The following is an 18,457-nucleotide window of genomic DNA, read 5'->3' on the forward strand; positions in this document are numbered from 1 at the left end:
ATTCCACTTGGAAAACTTTATAAGATTATTCGACAAAACAATACATCGCTTGGCTCCATTATCATGTTGTTCTTCGCAATTCATTTCAGAACACAATTTGAACAGAATTTGGCTTGAAACTATCAAAAGAGGTTCGTGTGGTTCGCTGATAAATATAATTTATCGGAACATCTATATCCCGTGTATATATGTTGCTACTACCTGTTAATATGAAATAAAAGGAAATTGGTTAAAGTCAAAATTTTGCGTTTTCCATGCCAATCGGTTAATTATTTAAAATTAACTTCAGTGTTTTCGAAATTGTTGCCTGTTTTGCTGTCTGCAGCGATTCGCGACTTTATCACGTTAACACTGGAGCTATATCGTTATCTAACCGACAAATGGTACCTCTTTCCTTGTTCTTAGCTGAATTGTTGTTGTCATTGTCACTTCTTTCTGTCATGAACTTTAAAAAATCGGATCGAATCTGAAAGCAAATTAGGTAAAAATAAAGATACGTGTATTGGGTTATAATGTTTAAAAAATAGTTTTTTTTTATTATATAATAATAATTTCAAAATATAATAATAGATAAATTTTCAGACATAATTTATCTTAAAACATTCTTAATACGATATGAAAAGGTTGGCATATGTTACTACAATTTACACTTAGAGAAATCATTGTTAAACATTTATGTTATGACAAAGATAAAGTCTAGACCTAGTCTAGATGTTAACCAGATATGTATACATAAACAGTATATAGTTACATAAAGCAAATGTCCCTGTATTGTTACAGAGTTATATATATATATATATTAACCAATTTTAATCAAATACCGATGGTAACCAGATATTTAAACAAACGTTATACATAATTCACACAACCCTGTTTTGTTAGAGAATCATATCTTGAATAACAAATATTTCAAACATATTGATGTTAACCAGACTGGATTTTCTTCTGCCGACCAATAGATTATACCCTGAACGTGATATAGCAGGCATATCGAATAAACTGTTTATAATATTATTTACTCTGTATATAAATACTAACCGGCGCATCTGATTGGTTGATTCTGTCCCTTGTGATGTCTGTGAAAAATTCAATGATGTCCTTAGAACAAGGTGACACGTTGAAATAGTTAAGTACCTTTCTCATCGGAGGACATAATGCTGCCGGAATAAACAGTATAACAGGTATTGTAATACATCGACGTTCATTGGATTAATGATTTGTGTTACATGTTCATGTATATAATCATTTTGTGCAGAAATTAGGCTTCTCTTATTAAACATGTCTGTGCCAGATACATATATATATAAGTGCTTCGGCGATTTATGAAGATCACACAATAAGATAGTCAATGCAAATTATTTGGAATTCGTAACATTTTCATGTATTTTGTCCACTAGATACACAGAGCGTCATAGTGCTATTAAGTTTCATATGAAAACATGTAGGGATAGAGAGAGACACATACATGTAGGGATAGAGAGATACACATACATGAAGGGATAGAGAGAGACACATACATGTAGGGATAGAGAGAGACACATACATGTAGGGATATAGAGAGACACATACATGTAGGGATAGAGAGAGAGAGACACATAGATGTAGGGATACAGAGTGATACATACATGTAGGGATAGAGAGAGACACATACATGAAGTGATAGAGAGAGACACATACATGCAGGGAAAGAGAGAGACGCATACATATAGGGATAGAGAGAGACACATACATGAAGTGATAGAGAGAGACACATACATGTAGGGGTAGGAGAGACACATACATGAAGGGATAAAGAGAGAGACACATAGATGTAGGGAGAGAAAGTGATACATACATGTAGGGATAGAGGGAGACACATACATGAAAACATGTAGGGATAGAGAGAGACACATACATGTAGGGATAGGAGATACACATACATGAAGGGATAAAGAGAGAGACACATAGATGTAGGGAGAGAAAGTGATACATACATGTAGGGATAGAGGGAGACACATACATGTAGGGATAGAGAGTGACACATACGTGTAGTGATAGAGAGAGACACATACATGTAGGGATATAGAGAGACACATACATGTAGGGATAGAGAGTAATACATACATGTAGGGATAGAGAAAGACACATACATGTAGGGATAGAGAGAAGAGAGACACATACATGTAGGGATATAGAGAGACACATACATGTAGGGATAGAGAGTAATACATACATGTAGGGATAGAGAAAGACACATACATGTAGGGATAGAGAGACATACACACATGAAGGGATAGAGGGAGACACACATACATGTAGGTATAGAGAGAGACACATACATGTAGGGATAGGAGATACACATACATGAAGGGATAAAGAGAGAGACACATAGATGTAGGGAGAGAAAGTGATACATACATGTAGGGATAGAGGGAGACACATACATGTAGGGATAGAGAGACATACCCACATGAAGGGATAGAGAGAGACACACATATAAGTAGGTATAGAGAGAGACACATACATGTAGGGATAGGAGAGACACATACATGAAGGGATAAAGAGAGAGACACATAGATGTAGGGATAGAAAGTGATACATACATGTAGGGATAGAGGGAGACACATACATGAAAACATGTAGGGATAGAGAGAGACACATACATGACACATACATGTAGGGATAGAGAGAAGAGAGACACATACATGTAGGGATATAGAGAGACACATACATGTAGGGATAGAGAGTAATACATACATGTAGGGATAGAGAAAGACACATACATGTAGGGATAGAGAGACACACATACATGTAGGGATAGAGAGTGACACATACATGTAGGGATAGAGAGACATACCCACATGAAGGGATAGAGAGAGACACACATATATGTAGGTATAGAGAGAGACACATACATGTAGGGATAGGAGATACACATACATGAAGGGATAAAGAGAGAGACACATAGATGTAGGGATAGAAAGTGATACATACATGTAGGGATAGAGGGAGACACATACATGTAGGGATAGAGAGACATACACACATGAAGGGATAGAGAGAGACACACATATATGTAGGTATAGAGAGAGACCCATACATGTAGGGATAGAAAGAGACACATATTGTAGGGATAGAGAGAGAAACACACCCATGTAGGGATAGAGAGAGAGACACACATACATGTAGGGATAGAGAGAGACACATACATGTAGTGATAGAGAGAGACACATACATGTAGGGATAGAGAGTGATACATCCATGTAGGGATAGAGAGAAACACATACATGTAGGGATAGAGAGACACACATACATGTAGTGATAGAGAGTGATACATACATGTAGGGATAGAGAGAAACACATACATGTAGTGATAGATAAAGACACATACATGTAGGGATAGAGAGAGACACATACATGTAGGGATAGAGAGTGACACATACATGTAGTGATAGAGAGAGACACATACATGTAGGGATAGAGAGTGATACATACATGTAGGGATAGAGAAAGACACATACATGTAGGGATAGAGAGAGACACATACATGTAGGGATAGAGAGTGACACATACATGTAGTGATAGAGAGAGACACATACATGTAGGGATAGAGAGTGATACATACATGTAGGGATAGAGAAAGACACATACATGTAGGGATAGAGAGAGACACATACATGTAGGGATAGAGAGTGACACATACATGTAGGGATAGAGAGAGAAACACATACATGTAGGGATAGAGAGAGACACATGCATGTAGGGATAGAGAGAGACACATACATGTGGGGATAGAGACACATACATTAAGGGATACTGACGTATACAGAGATAGAAGCATAAGTCGGATTAGTGAGATATATAGGGGCTGAGACTATGTAGGAATAGAGACACATATTATGATAGTGATATAAACAAAGTATTAGGAAATTGACACATGTAGGGATTTAGACTGTGTATAGATAGAGACATTCGTAGGGATGGAGACATTTAGGTAAAGATAAATTCGTACGGTCCAAGACACTTGTAACGATAGTGGGTTTAATGTGAATGGTGACAGATGTAGGGACAGAGATATGTGTAGAAATACAGACATTATAGAGGTAGATATATATGTAGATAACGAGACAGCAAATGAGTAGATTTATATGTAGATATAGAAAACTTATAGGGCATAAATATGTTAAATATATGAAGATACTATAGAGGTATATATATAAGAAAATATAGAAACATTGTATGTGTACATATAAATATATATTAGACATATATATGAACAAATAAAGACATTATAGGGATAAATATGTATTTGTAGATATAGAGAGGTTAGAGTATATATCTATATGTAGAAATAGAGGCATTATAAAGGAAGATATATATGTAGAAATAGAGGCATTACAGAGGTTGATATATGCATATAGATATAGAGATATTATAGAAGTAGATAAATGTATATATATATATAGAAACATTATAGAGGTTGATATATGTATATAGGTATAGATACATTTTAACCCTCCAATAATGGGTCAATATCATGAAATGATACATGTTGTAATGAAGGAAACACAGATAATATAACTTATTCATGGGACACACATACCACATATTCCGCCAAGCCGAATACAGCCAGCATTCCCTGCTATCCATGCAACATGAGCTTGTTTTATAAGTACATTTTCTGGATCTTTCGCTGAGTTGACTTTCTGACCAATGACACCCCCCATTAGTATGTCCATTGAAAAGTGACTGCAATGTCTAAAATCGAAAATACACAATGAAATATTATATGTCGGCTCAGCGCATTCAATAACTATTATTATAACATGTTATACTGAATGTCAATCATGATCACAATAGGTCTTTCCACTCTTGTTGTCTACCGTTTTAGTTTTTTCTTTCTTTTATAGTCTCTTAGTCGTCTGAGTATTAAATAATGACAATCCAGCACGAAAAAAACCCCTACTAATAACATTCTGTAGAACACAATACTTACTGCATGAAGTCGAAACTCTGTCCACTCTTTGATGAAATCTTGATGTTTTCGACCATTGTGTCTAAACATTCAGTCAACATTGGACATATCTGTAAATACAATCAACAATGCATTTAAAACTTCGCTAGCGATACCAATGAGGGAACGTCATTGGGAATAAACTTTCTATGGCTATGACGGGCTATCCCAGGGTAAGGCAAAATACGTAAATTATAGATATAAATTATAAATATAAATTATAGATATAAATCATAGATATAAATTATAGATTAATTTATAGATACAAATAAAGATTAAATTATAGATATAAATTATAGATTAAATTATAGATATAAATTAAAGATATAAATTATAGATTAATTTATAGATATAAATTATAGATATAAATTATAGATATAGATTATATATATAGATTATAGATAACTTTGTTAATTACCAACTTATATGAAATTGTTTTTGATGTGTATGCCTTTTCCTGAATAAACATTATTTTTATACAATGAAATTGTACATCATAAGATATTAAAGTTAGTAGTATTTCAGAGTATTATTACTTTTAGTAAAATATCACTGTTTCAATGAGATACTATAATCTCTAATGTAAATATACTTTATCACTGAGGTGAGGTGCTACGTGTTTTACGACTACTCAATGTGTCTTACCTTGACAGTGCAGCATAGTAAATGCATGTATGTGTACATTTATATTGTTACACTAATTAAGAAGCGAGTATTGCACTTTAAGTAACGTTCACATTGACTAATATTGTCCACGTATTAAATATACAATTTTAAGATGACAGGTTCCTAAATCGTTTTCGAAATATCTTATGATAAATACAGAGGTTAAACTTACTACGTACTAATTTATGATAATCGTTTTTATCAAATTCAATTTACTTCCATATTATGTTAAATATCTGAGGTCTACCAAGTTTCTTGAGTTTAGAATAACTAACAATAGTTGTTTAAATATTACTAATTACCATGATTTAAGAAGCACTTACATATTTTATCATATACTCATGATATCAGAGTGTACTTGTATTAGCTTATATTGACTTAACAATGTAACTCATTCATGAAGCAACGTGCTTTATTTCCTTTTACAGCGTCACCTTAATCTGTATCTTTATCTTAACCTTTATCAGCTTCTTATAAATTTGATAAGACTTCGCGATTGCTTAACTAAGTTAGCTCAGTCATATGGCCTAACTTTAAAAGTTAAATATTGATATTTAAATATTGCAGTTTTTGATACCTTCGTGTTTTCAACAGTGGCTGAACCATATATCTCAGTGATCATCCAATTTTCTTGATAAAGAAAATTGCAAACACGTGTCCTGTTTTTGATAAAATGAACAAAAACCTCACTTCTTTATTGATAACTGTATAGTGGGTATATAATGATTGTTAACTTATCATTTCCGTTGAAATATATTGTAAACAACGTTATGATTCCTTAACCGGATCAACTACCTACCTTGTCTATCCTATCCTTTGAAAAAATGGAAGACAACTTCCTGTTAAGAAATCTCCAGTGCGTATTATCAGCAAGGGCCACAGCACATCCGAGAGTCCCGCACATATCAAAAGAGGACTGTCAAGACAAAAGCATAATTTTACAATTAACTGCCTCCTTGTGTTAAAACAAGTGTTTGGTCATTGTTTTTGTAACAAGAACGATTAATAAGACAACGTCTTTTGTCGTATTAAGTGTGTATGTTTTGCCGTTTATTTTTTGACAAAATTATCAATTACTCTTATCCATCACACTATCAAATCAATTGTTGCGTCAAAGAGTAATAAAACGATGAAACTATATAATATTCCGGGATAAATGATGGTGTTATAAAAGAGATAATTCATATAGAGCAATAATGGCGGGATGTATGTCTTTAAGAGTGACATGGAAAGAAACGTTTTTCGCAATATTTCCAAAATTTCATCATGTGATAACACGGATCCATTTTATATGTAGTTATTAAAAGGAAGATCGTGTTTGGCATTCGAAATATACTTGCTATAGTTCTTATTAAAACCGCTGTGACCATTATGGCACAGGAGTAACGTCATTATCATTTTGGCTTACTATTTTCGTCACATAGATACATGATATATCTAACAATTTCCTAACAGCTCCTTGTGTATACAACGGCAAAAAGAAAGGCGATGACTATTTCTTCTGTTTTGATTTCATCTTTCATATTCTCTGACAACCAAAAGTATTGACATAAACAATTGATAATCTTTTGTTTCAATGTGACTATCTTGTAAAGTGGCAAAGTTGCAATCATTAACACAAATTTTACATTTTCTGTATAAGTTTGTTAAACGAGTAAAATATAACATACCGCTCTATTGATGAACACATCTGATCTGTTGATGCAGATTTCTCTGATCATCTCGTGGTCAGCTATTAACGTCACTGGGTTGTGTCCATGGTATATTCTGTAGGTTAAAGGCCAATATACAATTGGTTAGGATAATTGTTTGGATGGTAGATTGATGTTAATAGTGAATACTTTTCAAAACTAAGAAATATCATAAAAGCCCCTGATCGCATGGAAATAAGTAATATTTGAAAATAAAATCTTTAAATAGTAACGTAGACCTTGAGCCTGACCTTTGGGCTTCTCGAAAAAAATACTTGAAGTATTTTCATGCGGCCCTTGTATAAATTTGCATTACTGTATTTTATAACAAATGAAGTTGCTGGACCGATGTCACTAAATTGGATGAGAACATTCTATATATAGCAACGTCGCCATTGACATTGACCTTGAGAACACAGACTCATTCAAATTCTTCTCGTGCTTGGCCTTTCATTAAAGCTTGATCGAAATCCGTCAAGGAATGTCAAGAAAAGCCGCAAGAGCGAAGACAGTAAATCGGGACGGGGCTTGGCGGAATGTCACGAGCACTATATGCAGTAGTTCAATTCACCTTAAATGTTGATGCATGTAACTCAGGAAACTTAAATGTGTTGGTTATATCTATCTCATACCTCTCTGGTTATAGATAACTCACCCGATAAATTTTCCATACGTTGATACAAGCTGCAAATCTGTCCAGGCTAAACCCTAGAAAATATGACATTAGTTATGAAAAATAATTCTATTATGCCGAATTGTTATATGAATAACAGAATATTAGCAATACCATGGATTTTCAATGGTGCATTTAAGAAAGTTTTTTCAATATTTTCCTACTAGTCTTTGGACCAAAAGTGTAATAGTCTACGACTGGTCTTATTGCGACCAATAGTGACCAATTTCTTTTTGATGAATGAACATGAACATATATTACTTGTTGTAAATGTGATATAATAGAACCATTTTACTCCAAATTAGACAAAACATGATTGATGCCGAACAAAGAGCCAACGACATATTCAACTGTAACGAACTGTATTGCATTTCACGCCGACGATAAAAAGTTAGCTGTAACGACCTTTATTACAACTTGTGCCATTGACACAGAGCCATCTGTAAAGACCTCTATTGTAATTCGTACCGACGATTAGACCTTTCTCATTTTGGGGTAGACCTAGCACGGAGCAAGGAGACAGAGACCCAGACAAGTAAATACAGGGATCATTTCAAAAATAATTTTAATGGAACGAAGCGTATAGGGTATGTCAGAGTGTGTACACACGCATGCACCTGACTACAGGTAAGCGAACAGGTAACATCATATGGCGACACAGTTAAGAAATTATGTTACCGGTAGCCACAGCCGTTATAGTCTTTAGTGGCCGTGGTAATTGTGTTTGTGTTCAGTATAAACCGTAATTTAAAAACAAAACGTTTCTAAAAAATTACCCCACTAAGGCGAGATCAGCAAAGAATGGTTTATCAGTTGTACACGTAATGAAAATCAGGGGATGATACTGTTGGTAAGGAGCACTAAAATATCGTTCTTAAGTGTTTTGTCGCAAGCAGGGGACAGCAATCCTTAATACAGATGGAATGAAAAATAATTTTGAGATGTTCCCTGATCTTACTAGTCTCGGTGTCTGTCTCTGGCACCGTGGTAGGTCTGCCTCAAAATGAGAAATGACTACTCAAAGTGATCTGTAACGGCCTCTATTACAATCCGTACCGATGATACAGAGCCATGTGTAACGACTTCCATTACAAGTTATGCCGACGACACACAGTAAGCTGTAACGATCTCTGTTACAACTCGTGCCAACGAAGGACAGCCATGTGTTACAACTTCTTTTACAGTTTATGCCGACGACAAAGAGTGAGCTGTAACGACCACTATTCGTGCCGACCACACAGAGCCAGATGACACGATTTCAATTACAATACGTGCGGACGACACATATATGAGCTAAAACGACCTCTATAACAAATCCTGCCGACGACACGAGTAATCTTTAACGACCTCTATAACAATCCTGTCGACGACACAGAGCGAGCTGTTTCCACCTCTATGACAAATCCTGTCGTTGACAAGAGTGAGCTATAACGACCTCTGTAACAAATAATGCTGATGACACGAGTGAGCTATATCGACCTCTATAACAAATAATGCTGATGACACGAGTGAGCTATAACGACCTTTATAACAATAAATGCTGATGACACAAGTGAGCTATCACGACCTCTATAGCAAATCCTGTCGTTGACACGAGTGAGCTATAACGACCTTTATAACAAATAATGCCGATGACACGAGTGAGCTATAACGACCTTTATAACAAATAATGCTGATGACACGAGTGAGCAATAACGACCTATATAACAAATACTGCTGATGAAACGAGTGAGATATAACGACATATATAACAAATAATGCTGATGACACGAGTGAGCTATAACGACCTTTATAACAAATCCTGTCGTTGACACGAGTGAGCTATAACGACCTTTATAACAAATAATGCTGATGACACGAGTGAGATATAACGACCTCTATAGCAAATAATGCTGATGACACGGGTGAGATATAACGACCTTTATAACAAATACAACTGATGACACGAGTGAGATATAACTACAGCTATAACAATTCGTGCCGTTGACACAGGGCGAGCTGTTTCCACCTATATAACAATTCCTGCCGACGACACAGAGCCAGCTGTAACGACCTCTATAACAATTCCTGCCGACGACACAGAGCCAGCTATATCGACCTTTATAACAAATCCTGCCGACGGCACTGGGCCGGCTAGAACGACCTCTATAACAATTCCTGCCGACGACACTGGGCCAGCTGTAACGACCTCTATAACAAATCCTGCCGACGACAGAGAGCCAGCTATAACGACCTTTATAACAAATCCTGCCGACGACACTGGGCCAGCTGTACCGACCTCTTTAACAATTCGTGCCGACGACACTGGGCCAGATGTAACGACCTCTATAATAATTCGTGCCGACGACACTGGGCCTCTATTACAATTCTAGCCTAATACAAAGAGCCAACTATAACGCCTTCCATTTTAATACGTGCCCCGAGGTTCAGCTTAAATGACCTTTATTACAATATGTTGCGATGACCGGCGTTCAGCTGTAATGACCTCAATTGCAATTCTTCTGGTGAGAGGAGGTCAGCTTATTAAACTCTGTAGCGATGGGATTGGTTTAATATTTTACGATTATTTTTTTCAAAATATTTTAGAGGTCACTTTTAAAAAAATATATAGAATGGTATCACCTAGCGTAAATGTCGACTACCGTCTCCACTAATACACACTCTATCATTATCATCTATCGAGGGGAAAAGAATCAACATTCCTGTATAACATATCACAAGCAGTCCCTCTTTTGTTACTGTTTCAACAGTGGCGTCAAATTTCAGGGGAGTTCATAACCCTTATTCATTCATACGAACATGACACCTGAGTCGTCTGTTGTGTGAAGCATGGTTAACTTAACGTCGAGTAACGTTATATTGCCTTAGAAATATTGATTATTTTGCAGACGTAGCAATTATAGATAAACAATTTATAACACCTCCAAGGATCAACTGATACCTAAAATATGTGGAAGTATGTGTTTGAAATATACACTCGTGTTCTGTGTGACGTTAATAAAGCTGATAGAAAGTGAAGTAAATAGTTCGTCAGAATGATACTTTTTTTTTTTTGTCCTAGTTCTGTTGTATTCGATAACAAATTGTATATAGCACAAGCAATCAATCCAGCCTGACACGTTTTACAGAGCGATGTGTGAAAAGAATAAATGAATAACTGTGTGTGACATTTAAAAATGTTCATACTAAATCATTTATCACCAGATATTGATAAACTGTTAAATAATTTCTGCTTTCGAAAAAATAGCGAAAAGTTAAAAGTAAATACCAAATGAAACTTCAGTGCAAAATAAAGCAGGCCATAAAGTATGTTAATTTATCTATTTTGCTAGTTTGAAACGTTTTTTTAGTAAAAAGGTTAAAAAAGAAAACGTTCCAATATTTAGGACAAGGTGAATGCACATTTTAATTCCGTATATTAAAGAGTGAGACAGATAAGTCAACCGATTTCTCTTAGCCGGGCTCTAGTAGACTAATGACTTACGTCTTTCTTGTAAGTAGGTAAAATACCAAATATAAATTTGGGTTTTGGTCCTGGAATTCCGAGCTTTGAGAACAAACTGTGTTTCCATTTGCTGTACCTGCAATGACATATAAAATTAAACTAGTTGAAATATTAAACTGTACCACAATTGAGAAACAGATACTTATTAGTTAAATTTTTGCAACCTATAACTTGTTGTAATTGAGACACATCATAGGCACGTATGGTACCAACAGTTATATATGTATTTAGGAATAGGACTCCTGAATAAAGACATATGAGTGATCTGGGAAACCGTGCATTCCTACTGAGTATCTTAAGTGATCGTGTGAGGCAACGTTTATAATGTCCCTGCATAATCGGACACTTTCTTTATTGTTCTCTTCTATGGGAACCTTGGGGAAAATATTTTTACTGCTTAAATTCAAATCGTCAGATATCTTACACTTCTGTGTCTCTGTTAGCACACCTAATGTGTGTATCAAATAGCTAGCGTGTGGCCCTGTACGACATGGGCCGTTAAAATATATTATATAATACCACTTGATATCACTTGTCTGTTAGAAAAGAAAAAAAAAGGCAAACCGACTTGTATATCATTGATCAAAGCGTGCATATCACGACAACCTTTTGTTTGTTTGTTTGTGCGAGATTTACTATAGCTAATGTTGTAAATAAAGGTACCACTTTCTCCACTGGTAGACCACCTTCAAATGCTAAACACAGTGTATGTCACCCAACGATGCCGCATTGTCCAACCACAACTGAAGTAAGAGTCTAAGCTAGCACTGTCACTTGCGCTAAGCCAGCTTGAAGTGCTGAACATAGTCGCATGACACCAAGATCGTCACACTAAACTGAAACCCTGCTTGTCATAAATGCCTAGTGAGGAAAAACCGAGTCTAAAAAAACCCATACAGATCCCGAAAAATGCAATGGTGACAGCCAATCATTGTTTTTGTAATATGTGTCAGAAATAAATGGATACAGAGAAGAAGGCTTCTTTTATTATGCCTGGGTCGTGTGCTAATTGCCTCTCGAACATCACGAATCAGGTTGTTTAAGTCTTCCTGGATCGAGAGGGGATTTGTTCATATGGCCTGTACCGGTGCGATATTTCATATTGTGGGAAATGCTTTTTGATAACATCAAAATAGATCTCGTTTTTGATAACGGTTAAGAATTTTTATTTTGATTCTATTTTAGTTCTCGTTTAACAATTCAGAATCAGTAATAAAAGTTTACACATGTTTACACATAAAGTATGGTGTAATGACTTAAACTGTGGGAAATTCCCTCAGCCTTTTAAATCTTTGTTATGCCCGCTGCTTATGTATGTTCATAACAATACGTTTATAATGTAACTATACATACATGTTCATTTACATATCGTTTTTATAAAGTAAGAGGTATGCTTCGTTAAAGGTACGATGTTATGTAAATATACTTTCATGATACAATCAAGTGGTGGCTGGAGTGAAACCAGCGCAGAAAACCAAAATTACACGCTCTCCCAAGATGTGATATTTCCGTGTATTGTATTTAAAAGTTATGATTACCTCCTACAGCAAATGGTAAAATGTGCTAAATGAGAGTCAATTAAAGGTGAAGAGGATGGATGTTATGCAGCTAAATCGAACATGTCGCGTATTTGTGAGAATACAGAATAGTCTGGGAGACTAGTAAAATGCTGAAATAATGAACGATAGTAGTCTAGGACATCTCTGTAGATCCCTTTTTTCTTTCTTTATCTATGTAAGCCGCCTTATTGGATCGTGGAGGAATTTTTCGGAGGGCTAATTGTAGATTAATTTATGCATAACAACAATGAATCAAGATTTTAAGTGTTTAATCAACCTTCTTTTGAATGTTAACACAGATGGTGATACGTCATATACATGATTCATGAACATGGTTGATTGTTTGTAAATTAAAAGGCCCTTTATAAAAATGTTGTTATGACAATTGATTATCGGTTAATTATATTGCTGGTTGATTGTTTGTAATTTAAAGGTGCCTTTATAAAGAAACACACCTGTTCCGGGTGATTGATATCATCGCTATTGAAAAGAATTCATTGTGGCGACGTTGTATGTGATCGACTTTTAAATCCTCATCAGCGACGCTATTGAATGGTCTATTGGTCTTTTATGTGTAGATTGTAAGACATGTCATTCTTTTGAATTGTATTTAAAAACCATAAACTATTCAGATGTTTTGTATATTGTATATACAATGCAATTTTATCACCATTTGTTATGCTTAAATTAAACTACAATTAGCCCTCCGAAAAATCCCTCCAGAATCCAAGATGGCGGCATACATGGATAACGAGAGATGTCCTAGACTACTAACGATCATAAACATAACTGAATGTTTTCAAAATCAAGCAATAGTTTTATCATCCAATGATCGGTAACTAATTAAAAGACACACGCTCTGATAGTAACATGATGTTTGGCGTCCGATGGTACAGGTGTCTTTTTGACCCATATACTAACGGCAACAAGTAGGTCGCGTCTCTATGCAATACGAGGTAATGAACTCTTCAAGCGATAATGCCATACGTCATGTTTAAGTAGGATATTTCCATGCTAAATTTTCAATCTGTAGATATCAAGGGTGTTGTAAAGCACTACAGTTTTGTTTGAACAATGTCTGTGGCTTGAATGGCTCGGTTTTTCTGTTTGATCAAGGGACAACGTCCTTCTATTTTAGTAGTTAGTAAAAACAACGAGGGATTCCGTTTGAGCATCATATTCATCGATGCCAGATACACTGTCCGAACATTTAAGTTTGTGTTTGCAAGGAGACCTAATTATATAAAGTACTAAATCTTAGTTTGTGATCACACGGAAACCTTGTTAGTCCGGACATTTTAGTTTGTGTTTACGATAGTTTTCAGTCGGGATACTTTGGTTTATGTCTTTTTTTAACAAAAAAGAAGAAAAGGGACTGATGAAAGCTAATTAACAATCGTAAGAGGTTATCATAACTGTGAAGTATTGCCTACCGTGTTTTTCTTACCTTTATTTAATTTTGTTTATCACATGGTATCTACTGTTCTAATGATTTGGCGGTAATACGGATCAGGCCTTCATCTGGAATGTTTAATATCGGTTGCAACATTTGTCAGACCTCCAAACGTCTACTAGAGTATAACAATGTTCCATTATATTATTTTATTTAAAAAAAAAACCACAACAGTGAAACGTAACACTTTCAGGGTCGAATTTGTGATATATTGTATGAAAACAGTAGCTGCAAGGGTTTCTTTGGAAGATCACCATTGTGTTTGAAAAGGATTTTGTGTTTGAAAAGGATTTTAAGAAAGATAAAATATTCTGCTTTAAATACAGTGTACGTTACCGTGGGAATACATACGACTAAGGATATACGGGTAAATGATTGCTATTAAAACGCTGAGAAAAAAAATCTAATATAACATCCAGCGTGATAGCCCAACTGACCTATTGTGAATTGTTTGAACATGCCACACAATCACGATCTTGAAACCGTACAACTGACTGACATTAAAAGCGGTTGTTTGACTATATCCTAACGTGACGTTTGGTCATTAAATTGTGTCAAATAAAATGGAGTTTGATTTGTTTGGTTGAATTACCAGAAAGTGTTGGAGGGAGCGAACCCTAGGTCTCGGATTGAGGTCAATACTGACATGGGTGACGAAAATTCCGATCGGGACGGTGAAGTTGTTCAAATTTCGCCGGTGGCTGCTGTTTTGGAAAGAACAAAATCAGAATGAACACAACAAAAGAAATCCCGTGTTCCGATCATACAGACAGGTTGTGGTATAATTAAGCTAAGATTAAGAAAAAGGAACAATATACAGAACGAAACCATGTCTGATATATTCAAAATATATAAAAGAAAGCCGAATAATTAGCTATTTGTAGTGATGAGTTGGCTATAGCGCACACAGTAGCATACACAGTTATGAGAGTTACAGTAGGTAGTGTGAATCCATGCGCGAAACTATTCCCTATGGTGCATATAATGTGTACAAAAGGGGTTTCCCTAGGCGATTGACCTTCATTCACAGTGTCGCGAGTGACCAGCAAGATACAATTCTACGAACCGGGTCTATATGTGAAATGAATCTATTCATCTTATAGATACGAGTATTACATGTAACTGATTTGTAAGAGAGTTAATGTTCCTTGTTTACCTGAATGCGACGTTAAATAAAGTTTTTTGTATCTTGTATCTTGTATGGTGACATTGTCCCTAAATATGATGTACAATGTCACAATTAACTTATTGAATTTGGTTGTTACAAAAGGCATACACCCGTTAACAAAGGACAAACATCCAAGCGATTTCAATTCAAACTATAACAAAAGAGAATTACCCCAAACAAATTAAACAATAGATCCTTATGAACATCAATAACACATGCGCCCAGTCACTATCTATTCAAACTGTAACAAAAGAAAACTACCCCATACAATTTAAACAAAGGCTCCTTTGTTCTTAAACAATAGTAATTTCTATGACGTCATCGGGTATCATCCCAAGAGGGAGGAAATCCTTCGGAGGATATATTTTCCCCATGTTAATCCAATGGAGAAATGTGTGCCAGAACCACAACTTTCCTTACTTCTAACACCTACCATGGCACTTCAACGACATCAACACCTGGCAACACCAACCACCTAATTTTATTGACAACAACACATGTACAGTACCTACCACGACACTATAACGACAACAACACATGTAGAGTAGCTACCACGGCACTATAACGACAGAAACACATGTACAGTAGCTACCACGACACTATAACGACAGCAACACATGTACAGTAGCTACCACGACACTATAACGACATAAACACCTGTACAGTACCTTCCAGGACACTATAACGACAGCAACAAATGTACAGTATTTACCACGACACTATAACGACAGCAACACATGTACAGTACCTACCACGACACTAAAACGACAGCAACACCTGTACAGTACCTACAACGACACTATAGCGACAGCATCACATGTACAGTACCTACCACGACACTATAACGACAGCAACACATGTACAGTAGCTACCACGACACTATAACGACATAAACACCTGTACAGTACCTTCCAGGACACTATAACGACAGCAACAAATGTACAGTATTTACCACGACACTATAACGACAGCAACACATGTACAGTACCTACCACGACACTAAAACGACAGCAACACCTGTACAGTACCTACAACGACACTATAGCGACAGCATCACATGTACAGTACCTACCACGACACTATAACGACAGCAACACATGTACAGTAGCTACCACGACACTATAACGACAGCAACACCTGTAATGTACCTATCACGACACTAAAACGACAGCAATACCTGTACAGTACCTACCACGACACTATAACGACAGCAACACATGTACAGTTCCTCACGGCAGTATAACGACAGCAACACCTGTACAGTACCAACCACGACACTATAACGAACCTACCACGGCACTATAACGTCAGCAACACCTGTACTGTACTTGTGCAGTAGCTACCACGACACTATAACGACAGCAACCCCTGTAATGTACCTATCACGACACTAAAACGACAGCAACACCTGTACAGTACCTACAACGACACTAAAGCGACAGCATCACATGTACAGTACCTACCACTACACTATAACGACAGCAACACATGTACAGTACCTACCAGTACACTATAACGACAGCAACACATGTACAGTAGCTACCACGGCACTATAACGACAGCAACACTTGTGCAGTAGCTACCACGACACTATAACGACAGAAACACCTGTACAGTACGTTCCAGGACACTATAGCGACAGCATCACATGAACAGTACCTACCACGACACTATAACGACAGCAACACATGTACAGTAATTACCACGACACTATAACGACAGCAACACCTGTAATGTACCTATCACGACACTAAAACGACAGCAACACCTGTACAGTACCTACCACGGCACTAAAACGACAGCAACACATGTACAGTACCTACCACGACACTATAACGACAGCAACACATGTACAGTAGCTCCCACGACACTATAACGACAGCAACACATGTACAGTAATTACCACGACACTATAACGACAGCAACACCTGTACAGTACCTACCACGACACTAAAACGACAGCAACACCTGTACAATACCTATCACGACACTAAAACGACAGCAACACCTGTACAGTACCTACCACGGCACTATAACGACAGCAACATATGTACAGTAGCTACCACAAAACTATAGCGACAGCAAAACATGTACAGTAGCTACCACGACACTATAACGACAGCAACACATGTACAGTTCCTCACGGCAGTAAAACGACAGCAACACATGTACAGTTCCACACGACACTTTAACGACAGCAACACCTAACTAACGACAGCAACACATGTACAGTTCCTCCCGGCAGTATAACGACAGCAACACATGTACACAACACATGTACAGTACCTACCACGGCATTATAACGACAGCAACACATGTACACAACACATGTACAGTACCTACCACTACACTATAACTACAGCAATACCTGTACAGTTCCTCACGGCACTATAACGACAGCAGCATATGTACAGTAGCTACCACAACACTATAGCGACAGCAACACATGTACAGTTCCTCACGTCACTTTAACGACAGCAACACCTGTACAGAACCTACCACGGCACTATAACGACAGTAACACATGTACAGTAGCTACCACGGCACTATAACGACAGCAGCATATGTACAGTAGCTACCACAACACTATAGCGACAGCAACACATGTACAGTTCCTCAAGACACTTAAACGACAGCAACACCTGTAGAGTACCTACCACGACACTATAGCGACAGCAACACATGTACAGTACAACGACAGCAACACCTGTACAGTCCCTACCACGGCACTATAACGACAGAAACATTT

The 18,457-nt window shown here is 36.6% G+C and overlaps 1 protein-coding gene across 1 annotated transcript in view; it reads right to left on the reverse strand.

Moving 5' to 3' along the window:
- LOC110447849 (cytochrome P450 3A24-like) overlaps positions 1 to 18,457 on the reverse strand; it is a 41,227-nt gene that overhangs the window by 9,155 nt on the left and 13,615 nt on the right. Inside the window, exons 2-9 of the mRNA XM_021493797.1 lie at positions 11,508 to 11,604; positions 8,006 to 8,058; positions 7,330 to 7,426; positions 6,459 to 6,575; positions 4,976 to 5,064; positions 4,583 to 4,737; positions 1,039 to 1,157; positions 388 to 466 (exon numbers count right to left, since the gene is read on the reverse strand). Coding sequence (XP_021349472.1) covers positions 388 to 466; positions 1,039 to 1,157; positions 4,583 to 4,737; positions 4,976 to 5,064; positions 6,459 to 6,575; positions 7,330 to 7,426; positions 8,006 to 8,058; positions 11,508 to 11,604 — 806 coding nt within the window. The remainder of the gene's footprint in view (positions 1 to 387; positions 467 to 1,038; positions 1,158 to 4,582; positions 4,738 to 4,975; positions 5,065 to 6,458; positions 6,576 to 7,329; positions 7,427 to 8,005; positions 8,059 to 11,507; positions 11,605 to 18,457) is intronic.

Source organism: Mizuhopecten yessoensis, unplaced genomic scaffold, assembly GCF_002113885.1.
Source record: "Mizuhopecten yessoensis strain PY_sf001 unplaced genomic scaffold, ASM211388v2 scaffold3627, whole genome shotgun sequence".
NCBI lineage: Eukaryota > Metazoa > Mollusca > Bivalvia > Pectinida > Pectinidae > Mizuhopecten > Mizuhopecten yessoensis.